The 18,565-nt window shown below is 37.5% G+C and overlaps 1 protein-coding gene across 2 annotated transcripts in view; it reads left to right on the top strand.

Annotated features, from left to right (window-relative positions):
* The window catches only part of Cnot6 (CCR4-NOT transcription complex, subunit 6), a gene marked incomplete in the record, with an annotated part of 69,094 nt that overhangs the window by 21,238 nt on the left and 29,291 nt on the right, over positions 1-18,565 (top strand). For both annotated transcript variants that reach the window (XM_005376002.2, XM_005376001.2), the window contains 1 exon segment: positions 217-330. In XM_005376002.2, the coding sequence (XP_005376059.1) occupies positions 219-330 (112 nt within the window).

Here is an 18,565-nt window from a genome sequence, read left to right as displayed (position 1 = left end):
TGTCTTTACAACTACCATGCTCTTGGTAGCTTCAAGACTTGTTTATGTTTGTCTTATCCTGGACCTGAAATCCTTGATTTCTCTAAGGAATCCATAGTGCCTTGTAGTGGGAAGTGGTATTTAGATGTCATAATATGGGTGTTTGCTTTTAAAAGGTTTTGTTTTATATATTTGATTCTTCAAAATTCTGATTAGTTTCTTTTCTTCATTTAATAGGTATGCCCAAAGAAAAATACGAGCCCCCTGACCCTCGGAGGATGTACACAATTATGTCCTCTGAGGAAGCAGCCAATGGAAAGAAATCACATTGGGCAGAGCTTGAAATAAGTGGTAAGACATGGAATCATGAATTTATGGTATGGAAATAAAGATATGATAGAAAATTCAGTTTCTAAAGCCAGTACACAAAAGAAGCAGTGATTATAATTTACAAATGGCAATTTTTCTTAGAAGCAGAAAGATTCATTGAAAAGAACATGGTTTGAGTAAAAGTTCAAATCCATCGTGGTTTATGCTCTCATTTTCAGAGTCTTTTTATAAAATGCGGATAATAATACCAAAAATGAAATGAAAATGGGACGTGTGAAATACCTCATGCCCAGAGGTTTGTTTTGGTAGTTAATTCTCTGATAAAGTAGGATTAAGCTTTTGCATTTTCAAATAATGCATTTCTGGTAGGGTGAAATGGCTGTTCTGTATAGGTTTTTGGGTAGAGCCAGTTTTTCATATTTATTTGCTTTTCCATCTGAGTCTCTGAGGACAGCTTTATCCAGAAACAAAATCTTAAGCTCAAGTAGGTACTAAAGTTACCTTTTATCTTTAATGCAGTCTAGATGTATTCACCAAAATACAGTTTTTAAACATATTTGGTAAATTGCAATTCACTAGTCACATTTCTTGGATTACCTCTCCTTTGCTTATAGTGAAATTTCCCTTGTCTTACAACATTAGGATAATCTACAGTGTGCTTAGTAATCTAAAGGTCAGGGGGATTATATCTCTGAGGCTAAGGGGATTCTCCTTCACTCTTTCCTCTCTATTTTATCTTGGAACTTGATGGCAATTTTGAATCACTGTTCTCTGCTTACTTTGAACTTTGGGGAAGAAGTTTTGTGTACAGGGTAGGAAGGAAAAGGAGAGATGGCTCTAAAGTAAAATTCTTAACAGTCAAAACTTACCAGCTCTTCCTAATGGGGGGTAAACTTGGCTGAATAAGTCTAGTAATTACAAAGTCACTAATAGTCACTTTATTGTTTTATTCAGTTCTAAACACATATACTATGTAGAGAAATAGTCTAGGCTTTGTGCTAAAAGAGTTATTTCAGGTAGGTTATTTAGCATCAGTTTTTTTTGATCCTGTGCTAAAAGATTTTAGGAATCTGAGGTCATTGACTCCTGGATCCACAGTTAGTTCCTGTGCTTTTCGGATTCTAGTGGGAATGGGTGGTGAGTTCCTTGTGCCATTTGGAAATAACCAGTTGAATTGGATGGCTCTCTACTCAAAGTTTACTTTTTAAAGAAAGCTTTTGTTATTAAAAAGAACTGTTATAAGACCTTTTAACCCCTGCCCTGGTCAAGCATTTTTTGCTTTGCCCAGAACCCTCTTCATACGCCATAGCCAGTCATAATGTTTACCCTGCTGTCAGGAGTAACCATTGTCCTGACTTGCAGTAATCTCTTCCTTGTGTTTCCTCATAGTGTTACTAGCAAATTATGTTTACTTAAGCATTACAGTTTAGCCCTTCCCTATTCCTTTTTTATCTAGTATGTCCCTTTTTTGAGATTTTCCTCTTTTTTCTCTTTTCCTTGCAATTTATCTGGTGAAGGACCTGACTGGTTTGACTTTTTGTATTTCTACAGTGTGTATTTGGCAGTTTGTGTATTTTTACTGTAGTTCAACATTTCCTGCAGATGAGCATCTGGATCCAGAGGCTTGGTCAGACCCAGATATAAAATCTTTGCTAAGACTTAGTGTGGTGTTATACAGGCAATATCTTATACATGGTATATTGTGCTTTTTCTTCTGGAGTTACACGGAATCTGAATGCTCTCTTTTCTTTTGCTTTTTTGTTACCAGAGCCATTAAATCTTTAAAGGTTGCAAAAATAGTGATATTCTACTTATTTGTTAACGGAGATATGTATGTACTTTCTCTCATTTACTATTTGATTATATAATTTCTGTAGGAAAGAATGTTTGCATTTTTCCTTTCATTTACCAGTTTTCGAGACAAACTACCATCCTTTGAGGGTAACCAGTTCTTTTTTTTAAGTATTAGTATGGATACCACAGCTGAGTTCTTAGGTGCAAAAACATAAGAAACAAGAGTGAACCCAGAGGAAAATCAGCACAGGCAAGGCTTTTATTGGGACTTCTGCTTGAGGCAAAAGCAACTCTGGGCAATAAGAGCAAAGCAGGAGAAAAAAATACATACATAACGTACATATATACATACAATTTCAAATTCAAAGCAGAAATTTAAAAAAAAGCAAAACAGGAGGCCACACAGTATCAGACTTCAAGTTACAGTACAAAGCTACAGTGATGAAAAACAGCATGGTATTAGCACAAAAACAGCATGGTATCAGCACAAAAACAGGTGAATGGCTGAATGTGCCTGGAGTTGTTTCTGTTCCATTAATCCTCATACTTGTTTTTGTGCTGATACAGTGCTGTGAAGAGAGTTGGGATACCAAGCTCTTCATGGCTCGCCTCTCCTTTTATGCCAAATCTCAAGGAATTCTGAGAGACCTTCTATGTGTGGATACTGAGAGTGGGGTGCTGGTATTCCACAGCTCAGGCTGAAGTCAAGCCTAGGCCATCCTACTGAAAACTTGTTCCAGTTCTCTTGAGAAGTCCACCTGCAGGGCTTTGGGAACTCTTCAGCACGTGTGTTGGGCTCTTGTAATTAACAGGTCCCGCCAGCTTTGCCACTCTACTCTCCTATCTCAGTATGAGGATCACACTAGCTTCCTTGAGTGAATTTTGCAGTACTCCTTCCCTTTCTTCCCTTTCAATTTCATTGAAGAATTCAAGGAATACTCTGAAGTTCATGAAGAACTCTGCAGTGAATTGGGTCCTGGATTTTTATTAGTAGAGTTTTGTTACTGCTTCTGTTTCATTGCCCGTCATTGTACTGTTCAGCGTGCTTATGTTTCTTGATTCAGCTTTGGTAATCCATGCATGTCTAGGAATCTGTCCATTTCTTCTAGATTTTCCCATTTCTTGAAACAAATTTTTATAGTATCTACCAGTAATGTTATTATGTCACCTTTTTCATTTCTAATTGCGTTGATATGAGTCTTCTTTTGCTATGATTGGCCAAGGTTTGTCTGTTTTATTCTTTCTCAGAACCAGCACTCTGATGCACTGATTCTTTTTTTTAAAAAAATCTGAATCATTAATTCTCACATTCATCTTTATGACTTCTTTCCTTGTACAGGTTTGGTTTTAGACTTTTCTTGTTTTTCTAGGACCTTGAGGTGTATCATTGTTATTTCTTTGGGATCCCTGTGTTTTTCTAACATGGGCATTCACAGGAGTAAACTTCCCTCTTAGGACTTTTTTCACTGGGTTGCATAGTTTCTGCTTTGTTGTCATAGCATTATCATTTGATTCTAGGAATTGTTTAATTTCTTTTTTGATTTCCTCTATATCCCATTAATTAGTAAAAAGTGTGTTATTTAATATCCATGTGTTTGAAGAATTTATGTTCTTTTGCCATTGATTGCTAGTTTCAGTGCGCTGTGAGCTAATAGTATAGAGATAATTTTGATTGCTTAGTATTTATTTAAGCAAGTTTTAGGTCCATTTGTTTGATGGTTGGTTCAACTTTGGTATGTCTTTGTTGATTTTTTTGTTTAGTTGATCTGTTTGTGAACATGTGGCATTGAGATCTCCCACTATTGTTGTGTTGGTGTTTATTTGCTATTTTATGTCTTACAGTGTTTGTTTTATGAAGTTGGGTGAGTTGATACTCAGTGTATACATACTTACAGTTGTTATTTCTTCCTTTGAATTGTTCTTACTAGTACTTTTATTGGTACTATTTAGATATACACAATGATCATATTCATCATTGAGAATTTGTACCTATGAGGGGCTGGGGATTTAGCTCAGCGGCCAAAAGCGCCTGCCTGGCAAGCGCAAGGTCGTGAGTTCGGTTCCTGGTACCGGAGAAAAAACCAAAAAAAAAAAAAAAAAAAAAAAAAAAAAAAAAAAAAAAAAAAAAAAAGAGAGAATTTGTACCTATGCATGCTATATCTTGATTCCCTTTTTTTCTGTTCTCTGCCCCTCCAACTCGTTTTGCCCTTCTTTTATCATTTTTTTCTTTTCCCTTCCTTCCTTTTCCCTTCCCCTGTCCCTTGTACCCTTTTCCTTTTGAACAATTTCTTTTTCACAATATGTTATGCATATTATGCTTATTTACACTTTCATATTCTGACCCCAGAGAGACACTGTGATATTCACACATTTGTCCAGTAATTTCACTTAAAAGTATGGTGTCAAGGTCCATCATTTAGCTATAACTGTCTCAAATTTACCCTTCTTTATGGCTGAGTAGTACTCCATTATATTTTTTAAAAACCTTTTTTATCCATTCGTCAGTTGATGGGTATTTGAGTTGTTTCCAAGATTTAGCTATTACAAATTATGCTGCTATAAATATGGGTGCGCATGTATTACTATAGTATGATGCTTGTAGTTATTTGAGGAAGATCTCCGAAAGGGGAATAACTGGGTCAAATGGTTCCTCTGGTCCTACTTTGTTTTTTTATTTTTTTGGTACCAGGAATCAAACTCACAACCTTGTGCTTATCAGGCAGGCGCTGTGCTGCTGAGCAGTATCCCCAGCCCTGGTCCTAATTTTTTGAAGAATGTCCACACTGATTTACGTAATTGTTGCACCAGTCTACATTCCCACCAACAATGAAGAAGGGTTCCTTTTTTCCCCACATCCCAGCCTGCATTTGTTATTGGTTGATTTGTTGATAATAGCCATTGTTGCGGTGAGATGGAATTTCAGTGTTTCAATTTGCATCTCTTAAATGACTGGTAATGTTCAACATTGTTTCATTTATTTATTTGCTGAATCTGCTTCTTCACCTGAGACATACGTATTCATGTCAGATGCCCATTTTTGGATTGGGTCTTTAAATTTGGGAGATCTGATTTTTTTTTTTTTTTTTTTCAGTTCTTTATATGTTCTAGATATTAGTTCTTTGAGGAACAACTTGCTAAAGTTTTTTCCCACTTTGTGGGTTGTCTTTTTGGTGATTTCTGTTGCTGTATAAAAGCTTTTTAATTAAAAAAAAGTAAAATCTCAACAGATCCTGCAGGAATCCAGACGATCATCAGTACTTACTTTGAGAACCTTTATTCTAATACGATGGAATACATAGAAAAAATGAGCACATCCCTTGATACATATGAATTACCAAAGTTGAATCAATCAATTGTGGAGCTATGGCTATTTTCACTGTATTGGTTTTTCCTACTCGAGAGCAAGGGAGAGCTTTCCATCTTTTGATAGCCCCTTCAATCTCATTTTTCAGAGTACTGTAGTTTTCAGTATAAAGATCTTTTACTTCCTTTGTTAGAGTGATTCCTAAGTATTTCATTTTTTCAATGCTATTGTGAAGGGTGTTGTTCCCTCAGTGAATTTGTTACTCCTGTACAGGAATGCTATTGATCTTTGAGTGTAGACTTTGTATCCTGCTATGGAACTGAATTTGGTTATTAAGTCTGGAAGTCTTTTGGTGGCATTTTGGGGATCTTCTGTGTAGAGTATCATGTCATCTACAAATAATGATAATTTCACTTCTTCCTTTCCTATCCTTATTGCTTTTATTTTTTTTTCTTGTCTAATTCCTCTGGCTAATGTTTGCAGAACTATATTGGATAAGAGTGGTGATAGTGGACATCTTCAACTTGTTCCTGATTTTAGAGTGGAAGCTTTCCATTTTTAGCCATTTAGTATGATGTTGGCTGTTGGTTTATTATAGATGGCTTTAATCATATTGAGATAAAGACCATCTATTCCAAATTTTCTATAGGGAATTTTGTCACGAATGGGTGTTGGGACTTTGTTAAATGCTTCTTCTGCATCTGTTAAGATGATCATGTGATTTTTGTCTTTGGTTCTGTTAATAACTATGTATTACATTTTTTGATTTGCATATGTTGAACCATCCCTGCAGCCCCTGATGAATCCTACTTGGTCATGGTGTATAGTCTCCTTGAAGACTTGCTGCATTCTGTTTGCCAGTATCTTATTGAGGATTTTTGCATCTATTTTTATTAGAGAGATTGGCCTGTAGTTGTCTTTTTTGGTTGGATCTTTCTTTGGTTTTGATATCAAGATAATACTTGCTTCCAGGAATGACTTTGGGAGTATTGCTTCCCTTTGAATTTCATTAACGAGTTTGAGGAGTAGTGGCATTACATGTTTTCTAAATTTTTTTGTAGAATTCAGCAGTGAATCCATCAGGACCTGGGCTTTTCTTTGTTGGTAAGTTTTTAATTACATTTTTTATTTCATTGACTGATATTGGATTATTTAGAATTTTTATATCTTCTTGATTCACCCTTTTTGTTCCTAATTGCATAAATTTGAGTCTTTTCTTTCCTTCTTTGGTAAGATTGGCTAAGGGTTTGTCAGTTTTATTTAATCTTCCAAAGAACCAACCCTGATTCATTGATTCATTGTATTGTTTTCTTAGGCTCAATTTTCTGCTCTGATTTTTATCTTTTCCTCCCTTGTACAATTTTGGGCTTGAATTCTTTTTGTAGAACTTTGAGGTTTAACAGATGGTTTATTTGAGGTTGTTCTGTTTTCCTGATATGGGTATTTACTGTTGTAAATTTCCTTGTTAGGACTGCTTTCATTACATCCCATGAGTTCTGGTATGTTGTATTGGCATTATCATTTACTAGTAGATACTGTTTAATTTCTTCTCTAATTTTGTCTGTGACCCATTGGTTGTTTAGGAAGGTGTTACTTAATTTACATATATATAATTTCTGTGGTTTCTTTTGCTATTGATTTCCAGTTTCATTGAACTATAGTCTGATAGTATGCATAGAATAATTTTAGTTCCTTTACAGTTACTTAAGCATGTTCTAAGGGCTAATATGTGATCTATTTTGGTGACTGTCCCATGCGCATCTGAGAAGAATGTGTATTCTGATGTTGTGGGGTGGAACAATGTAGACATCTACTAAGTCTATTTATTCACAGCTTTGGTTCAGTTCTCATATTTCCTTGTTTTTTTTGTATGGTTGATATATTTGTGACAGTGGGGTATTAAGATTCCCCACTACAGTTGTACTAGTGCTTATTTGATTTTTCATGTCCATTAATATTCGTTTTATATAGTTAAATGCACCTGTATTTGGTGCATATATATTTATGATTGTTACCTCTCCATATTGGAGTTTTACCTTAACAAGTATGTGGTGATTTTCTTTGTCTCCTGGCTTGAAGTTCCTTGTCTGCAAATAGACTAGCTACCTCTGCTTTTTTCTGGGGTCCTGTCTCATGGAGTATTGTTTTCCATCCTGGGTTGATTTGGGGTTTTTTTCAAGGAAAAACAATATATAATACAGGACACATATTTTATAAGATTATTTATAACAGTCACCCAAAGAATCATATACAAGAATGTGCAGGAAATCTGTCCACACACTATAAGCAAACCAAGAATCCAGCTGAGGGCCTGGATCCTGCAATAATGTCCTGCATGAGTCCAGCTTAAGGCCTAGAGCTCATAACAGTGCCTTCTACGAGTCCAACTAAAGGCCTAGAGCCCAGAACAATATCTCATGCAGGCCTGTTTCATGGATCTGCGCTGGAAAGGCCCAAAGGTCAGTGGTAGAATCTAGAAAGTCTGTGCCAGGGGATGAAAGATCTGTGCTTAGAAGGCTGAGGGATATGCACTGGAGCCTGGAAGCGACACGCAAAGTAAGAACCAGAGCTCTCCTGAAAAGTACCATAGCCATCCTCAGCAACAGTGAGGTCCTGAGCTCCTCTGATGGTCAGAACAGCCAGATTCCCATCAGGAAAGCCAGTGTGACAAGCTTCTCCAGGAGACTGAGTAGTGTACCATCTTCCCCTCTGAAGCCAGGAAGCAGTGCTCAAAGTAAGGACCAGAGCTCCCCAAAAATGAACCAAAGCTATTTTCATTGCCAACAAGGTACCGAGCTCCTCGGAGGATGAAAACAGCTAAGTTCATCAGGAAAGCCAGCATGACAAGTTCCTACAGTAGAACCAACAGCTCCTTACAGCTTCTACCAGTTCCCAACAGCGTAACTTTTTCTTTTCCAGTTCTGCCTCTTATGCTGCTAGCAACAATCCTCAGGTGGGCTTCCCACACCCAGCACCACGCTTACTCTGTTCATGTGGGGGTTATAAGTTGACCTCCAGTTGTCAATCCACTACACATCCTTTGACTTTAAGTCTGTCAATTTCTTTTTAAGTTAAAATTATACAGGATATTGTTAGATCTTGTTTCTTTTTTTTTTTGGTACTGGGATTTGAACTCGGGACCTTGCGCTTGCCAGGCAAGTGCTTGTGCTGCTGAGCTATATCGCCAGCCCTAGATCTTTTCTTGATCCATTCTGCCGGTCTGTTTTTTTTGATTGGTGAATTGAAACCATTTATATTGATGGTTATAACTGATACATATTGACTTATCCATGTTGTGTTACTTACCTGTTGTTGGTTCTCTGTCTTTCTCCTCTGTTTTATTGATTGTCTTACCTGGTAGATACTTTCTATTGGCATTGGGGAAGGAGCAGTGTCGGTGGAATTTGCTGCCAGGCTACTGCGCCCTCTGTAGAGGGAAGCACAAGAGGCAAAAATCTGTCCTATTTGGCTTGAGTTAGCTGCGCTTTTGCAGTCTATCCATTTCGTGGAGACTTCCCAGTATGGTGAATCTTGCTATGCATACAGCTGGCAGTGCCACCAGCAGCTCTGTGGGTTGGATCACCATTTTGTAAAGTCTGTGTTTTGTTTGCTCTACAAGTCTCTAATTTCACACTGATTTTGGCATTAGTATGTGTGTCCCTCCCTTTTTTTTTTTTTTTTTTTTTTCCCTGAGTAGCTCCAGTGTAGCTTCTCTAGTCAGCTATGTTGACTGTCTCCTAAATTGTTTCTTTAACCAGTATATAGTGACCTTCTTTGCCTTTTCTGGTCCATTTTAGCTTCAAGTCTACTTTAAGACCACTGCCAGCTTTCAGGATCTCGGTGCATGGAACATTGTTTTCTATCCTTTGATTTTTTAGTTTGTGAATTTCTTTTTGGAATAGATGTGTCTCTTGTATGCAGCAAACCACAGGGTTTTTTTTTAATTTTTAAATTTTTTTGGTTTTTTTTTCTGGTACTGGGAATTGAGCTCACGATGTTGCGCTTGCCAGGCAGGTGCTGTGCCGCTGAGCTAAATCCCCAGCGCTTCACAGGTTTTGTTTTGATCCAGTCTGCCAATCTGTGTCTTTTAATTGGAGAATTGAGGCCTTTTATATTGAGAGTTATTACTGAAAAATTGACTTATTCCTGTCATTGCATAATTTTTCTGTTGTTCCTCCTGTCTCCCCCCCCTTTTTTTTTAACCATTTACTCTGCTGATGTATTCCTTTGATCAAACTTACTGGCATTTTGGGCTTTATTATTTCTGTCTATGATTTCCTTGAGAGTTTTTTGAGAGTACTGATTTGGTGGTGGTTTTAAAATGTCTATATTTGTCCATCAGTTTTGAAGATGTTTTGCAGGATATAAAAGTGTGGGTTGGAAACTTATCCTTTAGAGCTTTAAACCTTCACTGCAAGCTCTCTCTGTATGTTTGGTTATACTGTTGAGCTTGGCATGTTTCTTTGCTTTCTGTTTGATCACTTTGTATGATTCAGCTATCTGGTGTTTGATTTCCTCTCCACTGGTGCCCCTTAAACCTGCTTTGGGAGAGTTGGAAGTCTGAAGTCATTTTGTTACCTTGCTTGTGTCGTGTTCATACAAATAGAGGGGGCAGTGCTGAAGGTTGAGGTCAAATAAAGAGACTTAGTTATTTGTGCGAAGATGTCTGTAGTTAGCTTCTGTTTTCCATTAATGTGATCCTGGCTTATCTTTCAGAAAGAATTGTCTGCCACTTCAACCTATTTACTTTAGTTGGGTTGGACTCAGTCACATAACAGCCAAAGTTTCCATACAGTTCCCTTTGTGCTGTAGCTGTAGTTGAACTGTGGACAAGCTGGTTTCCTTCCTGTGGACTCCTTATTTGTCTGCCTGGGAGAGGTGAGAGCTGTCAGTCTCTCTGGACTAACCTCCTGGTAGTGCTTTGGGTGTGGCCAAGATCTGAGTATCTCCATCTGGGAAGAGGACGATGTTGTATAGTTCGCCTAAACGGCCGGTTCTCTGTTGACTGTACCACTAACCTCCCATTCCTACTGCTCTCAGTGAAGACAGAGCCTGTGGTCCTCTCTGTGCTTTCCCTCTGAGGGTCTTCTACCAAGTATATTACCAAAGCCCTTTGACTTAGGCAACTGTTTTTGTTCCTTCAGCTTCAGACCTTTATCTATCCCTGGTCCCTGTCTCAAAGAGCTCCACTTACCACCCAGAGAACTTGGCACAGTCCCCAGATTTGGCAGAGGGCCTCCTTTGCCTGTCTGGGAGTGTGGGCAGTGGGTAAGATTTCATATTATCTCAGGTCTTTCTAGTGTCCCCACTCTGGTCTAGCTCCACTGAGTGTGTTGTCCCCTTGTCCACCCCCCGCCCCCGGGTCTCAGAAAGACACCCTGTGTAGCAAGCTCTTTGCTGCTCACTGTTTATGGTGGTCAGCCTTAGCCTTTTTTCTCCTCGGATGGAGGGCTTCCTTTGTTGATGCTGAGTGGAGGGTGCTGCAGGAACAGTGTTCCCTGCTGTTTGGGAGAATGTTGCAGGAGTACCTGTTTTTGTGTAACTGGCTGTTCCTTTCCCTAGTTGCAGCCCATGGCTTCCTGGGGGCCCTGGAAGGAAACTCCCTTTCTGAGTTTCCTCTGCCAAGTGGAAGGAAGAGTATACAGAAAGCTATCAGGAGTCTGGCCTCTGCAGCACTTTTTGCTTTCCTCAGGCTGTTAGACCTGTTCCCAAGATGCCAGGGCATGTTCACTGGGTGAAGAGTATGGAGGCACCACGTCCTTTTTTCAACAGCCGAGATACTTGGTTTTATCTGGAGAATTCACTTTTCAGATTAATTTTCTATATCTAGGTGTGTTTGCTGCCCTGTTTCAAAATATCTGTATTATCTGGTGTCTCTCTTCTGATCTTCTCCAGAAGACCTCCTTTTCTAACCACCTATTTTGAAATATACTGTCTTTTTCCTAATACTAAGACTATCTTAATTTGTTTTTCTGTTGCTGTAACAAAGTGCCTGATTGCTGGGTTATTTATAAAGAACAGAAGTTGATTTGCTCCTGATTCTAGAGGCTGGGAAATCCAGAGCATGGTGCCGCATCTGCTTGTCATCTGGTACCAGTGGCATCTGCTCAGGTACTGCATCAGGTCATGGAATAGGCCATCACATGGGGGAGAGAGCAAAACTGTCAGCTCACTTCTATTATAAAGTCATCAGCCCTGTCGTGGAGGTCCTACTCTTGAGAATTTTAATCCTGACTGCCACCTAAAGACACCATCCTCAAATACCATCTGTGCATGAATTTGGGATTTACGTTTTCAACCCAGAAAATGTAGGGAACACACTGAAAATATAGCACTTATTTTAGTCTTTCCATTGTGAAATTTTAGGCTTTATTTTTATTACTGTCTTACTTAAATGAGATCTGTTCAATTTGAGTAAGTTGTTCCTTCCTTTGCTGTTAGAACAGTTCCTTCCCACCAAGGTTGAGTGATGTATACATTTGCCACTGTGTTTGCCTTTAGGGATTTAAACTTTTGGTGCATGAAAAATGTTTCCTTCCTCATCAGGTTTACTTCCCCTTCTCCCCATTTCACTAGGGCTTGAACTCAGGGTCTTCACATTGAGCTGTATCCTGAGTCTTTATTTTATTTTATTTTTTTGAAATAGTGTCTAAGTTACCAAGTTTTCCAGGCTATACTCAATTCTTTGAAGTTTCTGCCTCAGCCTCCAGAATGCTGGGATTATAGGAGTGTGCTACCATACCTGGCTAATTTGTGATTTTAAGTTAAATATTACTGTGTTTAGTCTGCCAGAAGTCTTCCTTAGTGCCCTGCTTGTAATTTAATCTGTTGTATTCTTCATCTTGATCTAGTTTGCAAATCTCATAGTACAGTCTTCCTTTCTTGAGGGTACAGTTTCTTGTAGCTTGAAACTTGAGTCATTTCATCAGGAATTGTGATTTAAGAAAAGTTTTACTTACCACCTGTTCCTGTTATAGTTGGTTGTCATTAATGTCAAGTAGTTATGGTCTATAAGATCACCACACACATTGAATTAGCAAAATGTGAACCACCGCTATGAAGAGAAATAGTGTTAGGTTCTTATGTTTATTTTCACCAACTGATCAGTAGTATGATTGTCTAGTGCCACTATTTGATATCTTTAGAGTGACTTATTACTTATTAACATTGAATTTATGGCCAATACCACAGTAATCTTTGTCTGAATCAAGTACCTAAATGTGTTTTCTTAATAAGGCACATCCTGCTGGGCGTGGTGGTGCACGTGGCAATCCCAGCACTCAGGAGGCTGAGGCAGGAGGATTGCTGCGAGTTGGAGGCCAGCCTGGGCTACAAAGTGAGCTTAAGGCCGGCCTGAACTGCATAGCAAGACCCTGTCTCAAAAAGACAAAAAAAAAAAGGCACATCCTACCCTTTTTGTGCTTAAGAGTCTTAGCATTTTCAGCTATGTTTGGGGGCCATTTTAAGTAAAAAATCAGCAAAAGGTATAAAATACAAAAAATGTATCATTTAATAGATCGCAAAAAGGACATGTATTTACAGTAGAAGGTAAAGCAAGAAAGTACTGTCACTGTGTCAGGTCTCAGCTGGGAATGTGTGTGTGGACAGCTAAATTTTTTTGCCATTTTTCACCTATGAGAATTCCTGTGATTTGGGGGCTACAAATAAGTTTTAGGGAGTAGTCAGATTTTCAGATATATAATTGTCAAATAATGAAGATCAACTGTAATTCTTCTGTCTCTTCTAAAATGTCCAAGTTTTAGTGTTTGGATAGTTTTTTTATTATTATTTTTTCTAAATCTGTAAATAGGTAATTTGATTTCTTGGTAGCTATACCTTTAGGGTTTCCTCTGATTTCAGATGAGATCCTGCATGTCATCTAGTATTTAGCAAAAATTTGAGAAAAAAATCATTTATTAAAATAGGGTTCTTAACCTAGTCTGGGATAATTCGTCTTTCTCAAGTCAGTAAGCTGCTTAAAAGTGAATGTAGGTTCTTGGTTGCTTAGTACAGTCACACAATAGTGTTTTGACTAATGGTAGACTGTGTATATGATCATGATTCTGGAAGAATATAGTGCTCAGTGGTACTGTAGCCCTCCTAGTTTGTATTAAAATACTCTATGATGTTCACACAAGGACATAAATCACCTAATGATGAATTTTTCAGAATATATCTCCATGTTTGGATAAAAGAACATAAAAGATAAGATAATCAACAACAGGAAAATGAGCAACAGATAAGAACAGGTAAGTCACTTAAGAAAAAAAAAGGATAGCCTGGAGATGTTGGGGGAGTGGGGATAGTAGAGCACCTGCCTCACATGCATGAGTGTTGCCCTGGGTCTGATCCCTTGTACCACAACATGTGACTGTATGTACAGTTTTATGGGGAAGAGGTACATGCAAAATGTCAAATGTCCTGTCAAAAAACTTTTGCTTATTGTTCTTCCCAGGAGACTAGGAACCTCAATTTCTTTGTTCTACATGTAGAGATTTCTCTTTCTCTGATGTTACTTCTTTCCCCCTTTTAACAATCATTTTGTTTTGCTTTACTATATCTTTTGAGACTGGGTCCTGCTCTATAGTCCAAAACAGCCTTCAGTTTTCTCTGTAGTCCAAGCTGGCCTAGAACTTGCCGTCCTCCTGCCTCAGCCCCCTCACTGGTAAAATTACAGGCGTGCGCCACTGTGCCTGCTGATCTTTAATTATAATTTCTTTAACAAAAATAGAGGTAATTTTGTTTTACTGTTCACTTACTGTGAGTATCTTTCAACATCAGTGTGTACAGGGTATATAATTACATTCTAAAAATTAATGACTACAGAATATTATATGAATGAATAATTGTGCCATTTTAATGATTATTTACATTATTCCTAATTTCTGCCTCTATCAACCTATATATGTTGGCATACTTCACAAGTATTTTTATTAGTAAATCTTTAAATGTGGAATTGCAATGGGCAAAGGATACTCAGATTTAAAATTTTACTAGGTAAGATATTATGAGATTGACTTCAAAATATAGCTGTACCCTTCCCACAATGAATGTCCGTTTCCACCTTAACCTTGTTATTATTACATTGTAATCTTTTTTTTTTTGCTATTGTGTAAGTAGAAATGAATTCAGTCAGCCCTCCATATTTTGGGTTTTTGCATCCATTGACTCAACCGAGGGTGATAAATATTTGGAGAAATGGTGTTTGTATTGGATGTACAGAGCTTTTCTTCTAATAATACAGTGTGACAGTTATTTACATTGCATGAAGTATTATAAGTATTGTAAGATTATTTAGTGGGTAGGATGTTCATAGGTTATATGCAAATACTCTCTCCTCTTTTTATTGTGGTATGAGGGATCAGACACCTAGGGCACCCCTCACGCATTTGAGGCAGGTGCTCTACTTCCCCTGCCCCACAACATCCCCAGTCTACAGTTTTTCTTAAGTGATTTACCTGTTCTTGTTGTTCATTTTCCTGTTGTTTATCTTCTTTTGTTTTCTTTTATCTTTTGAATAGCTCACATAAAAAGTTATGAGGGTGGGGACATTGTGTTATTTACCATCCTCTCACCACATCCCAGAAGAGATTCTTAAAATTTGATTCAGTTGATGTATGTCCATTTTGACTTTCATATGTGTTGCTATCTCTATAGTGTAGAAGTTTAAAATTTTAATAAACTCAAACTGACAAATACTTCCATTTTTGGATCTTAGAATTTGAGTTATTCTAAATATTTTCTGTTAACTTTTCTGGAGTGTGTGTGTGTGTGTGTGTGTTTAGAAATTTATTTCACTTCTCACATCCCTGGTAATGGTAGGGATAAGCCCTCCCTTGCTTCCTTCCTCTTTACCGTGTATGATTTATTTATATATGAGTTTGTATACTTTTTGCCTTTTCAAGTTTTCTTTCCACCTTATCTTTGTATGGGGATGCCGTTCTTCTGGCAAGATAGTATTATGATTGCCCTGTGTAGGAAAACTAGATGTACAAATTTGCAGAGTCTTTGATAAATTCGTAGAAACTGTGTTTCCATTCAAAGGCTTTATTTGCTGCTGCTGCTGCTATTTTATTTTGGTTTTTGCTTCTTGAATGTAGAGGTTTATAACACAAAACATGATAGGCACTCAATAAACAGTTTGTGATAATAATAAATACTTCGTTCATATTGAGTATCAACTTGTGTTTTCTATCTTACGTGTTGAAAATTAAGTGAATAAAATTTGTTTTGGAAATAGTGTATGGTGTAGTTTCTACTCTAATTATTACATACTAGGAAACTGGGAAAAAGTCCCTTCTTGGATCAAGATAGACTTGGTTACAGTTTTTTTTTTAAGTATACAGTAGTTAATGTGGAGAAACATGCATAAATATAAATGAATAATGTGATGTGTTTTGGTCTATGTGTATACCTGTGAAACCATCATAGCAATCAAGAATGAATACATCCATCATTCCTGAACGTTTCTGACCCTTCACTTCTCCCCCTTTTTTCTATCTCTCCCTCACTTTTTTTGAGGGGGGTGGTTCCTGTACCGGGAATCGAACTCACGACCTCCCGCTTGCCAGGCAGTGCGAGGCAAGTGGCACAATTCTCACTGTGCCGCTGAGCTAAATCCCCAGTCCCCCTCTCCCTCACTCTTAAAAAAACATTATTTTGCTTTCTATAACAAATATGTTTGCGTTTTGTAGAATTTATATATAAGTAACATTTTTGTATCATGTGCTTTTTATTGTTCTGGTCTGCTCTTACTCTGCATGCTTTCAGGGCAGCCTGTGTTGTTGATTTTTCAGTAATTTGTTCCTTTTATTTCTGAGTAGTGTTCCATTGTATGGATATGCCAGTACTTGTTTTATTCATTTACCTTTAGAATGTATGGGGATTGTTTCCAGTATGTGGTTATTGTAAATAAAACTGCTATAAATATTCTTTGTGTGGGCATAGCTTTTATTTCTCTTGAGTAACTAAGAATGGATTTGGTTATACAGTAAATATATGTTTAACTTTTTAAAATGCTGAAACTGTGTTGCAAAGATTCTATTCTATATTCCTGCTAGATGTCTTTGACCCATACCCTTACCAAGTCTTGTTGGCATATTGAGTCTTAAATTTATTCATTCTTCTGGGTACATAATGCTGTCTTATTATGATTTTAATTTGCATTCCCTGATGACTGCTGATGTTGAGCATCTTTTCATATAATTATTTGCCATCCGAATGTCTTCATTAGTAAAGTGTTAGTTGAAATCTTTTACTCCTTTTGAAAATTGTATTTTCTTACTGAATTTTCAGAGTTTTGTGTTAGTCTTTTTTATATTCCTTTTTTTCTTTTCTTTTTTTTTTTTTGTACTGGGAATCGAACTCAGGACCTTGCGCTTGCCAGGCAGGCGCTTGTGCCACTGAGCTATATCCCCAGCCCTCTTTTTTATATTCCTTTAAAGGATGACACATGCTGGGTAATTTATAAACAGTAGAAATATATTTCATCTGAGGAGGGCTATCTTGCTGTGCATAATATGGCAAGAGGCATCACATAGTAAGAAATCATGTGTGAGAGAGGTCAGATGGAGACTAGAATCCCATGCATAAACTCATGGGAGTTTATGACCTGAAACCTCCCATTAGCTCTCACCTGTCAACGTCATTGCCTTAGGAGTGAAAGGACACATCAGTAGCTTTTATAAATCTTCAAGTCAGGCAGAATTAACCCTATAATTTTGGTTTTTTCCAAAGTTGTTTTGGTATTTCTAAAGTCCTTTTGATTTCTATATGAATTATTATTTCTTCATGGCACTTGGGATTTAAGTCAGGGTGTCACTCATGCTGTGCTCGCATTCTGCCATGAAGCTGCGCCTCTAGTCTCTCCATATGAATTTTATAATTAGCTCATTGATTTCAAGTCTGCTGGCATTTTGATTGGGATTGTGGTGCCTCTTGTGGACAATTAGTGGCGCTGTTAACATTAAGCAATACTACTGAATTTTCTCATCTCTGAAACTTACACATCTCTTCACTTATTTATTACTTGAATTTCAGCATTGCCTTATAGTTTTCAGTGTATGGGTCCTATACATTTTTTGTCAGGTTTACCAGTAAATATTTCATAATTTTGATGGTGGTGTAAATAGTATCGTTAAATTTCAGTTTCTTATTGTTCATAGCGTGTATTTAGAAAACAGCATCCTTTTTGTATATTGTTGTGGTATCCCATGCTTACATATTGGTGCGTTGTTTTACCTACAGTAGAGTTTATATATAGATTATTAGACTGTTAGCAGATAAAGACAGTTTCACTTTTGCCTTCCAAGACATTATTGCTTTTTTCATCCTCTAAGAGAGAAGCCTTTCATTTCCTTACCCCTAAGTTTTTTATGGATGGTCCTTATCAAGTGAAGAATTCAATAACTGAGTAGCTTTTTTTAAAAACATCAGGCATGGATGTAGCATTTTGTCAGATTACTGTTAAATAGTTTAAGAATTTTCTTTTTTAGTCTGTTAAAAATAATGAGTTTACATTGATTTTGGAATATTAAGCAAACCTTTCATTTCTAACACAAATTGTACTTGTTAATTATCCTCTTAATATACTGATATGAGAGAGACAGAGACAAAAGACACCCACTGACTGGGGATGTTCCTCTAACTGAACACTTCTAAAATGTGCCTTTTGCTCCTGATTTTCAGTATAAAACTGGTTAAAACCACCAGCAGTACTCATTGCCACAGCCTGAACATTGGACTGCTTTGAAATTTCCTCTGCCAGATTAATTAGTCCACCACCTTTAATCTCGGTCTCCCACAAAGTCTGAGGACACAGGCAAAATGTAGACAAATTTTCTGCCAAAGCATACCACACATGCTGTCTGGTCCACCTGTTGTTGGAGCCCTTGTTCTCAGCTCAGACATCCTAAGCCTGTCGAGAATCTCCCATTAAGTTTGGCTTACAGCATTGTAGGCCTTTTCTAACCAGTGTCTCCAAACCTTTCCAACCTCATCCCGCAGACCAGTTCTGAAGGCCTCTAAACTATGTGGATCAGAGCATCACAGCAGTGACCCCACTACTCCTGCTACCAGAATCTGCCTTAGTCACTTTTTGCGGGACAAAATACCCAATACCCACATAAGGAAGAGAGGTTTTTTTGTTTTTTTTTTTTT

The sequence above is a fragment of the Chinchilla lanigera genome, unplaced genomic scaffold, assembly GCF_000276665.1.
Source record: "Chinchilla lanigera isolate Chin_1 unplaced genomic scaffold, ChiLan1.0 scaffold00007, whole genome shotgun sequence".
NCBI lineage: Eukaryota > Metazoa > Chordata > Mammalia > Rodentia > Chinchillidae > Chinchilla > Chinchilla lanigera.
Note: the sequence above shows the minus strand (reverse complement) of the source record. Positions and strands in the feature narration are given on the sequence as shown.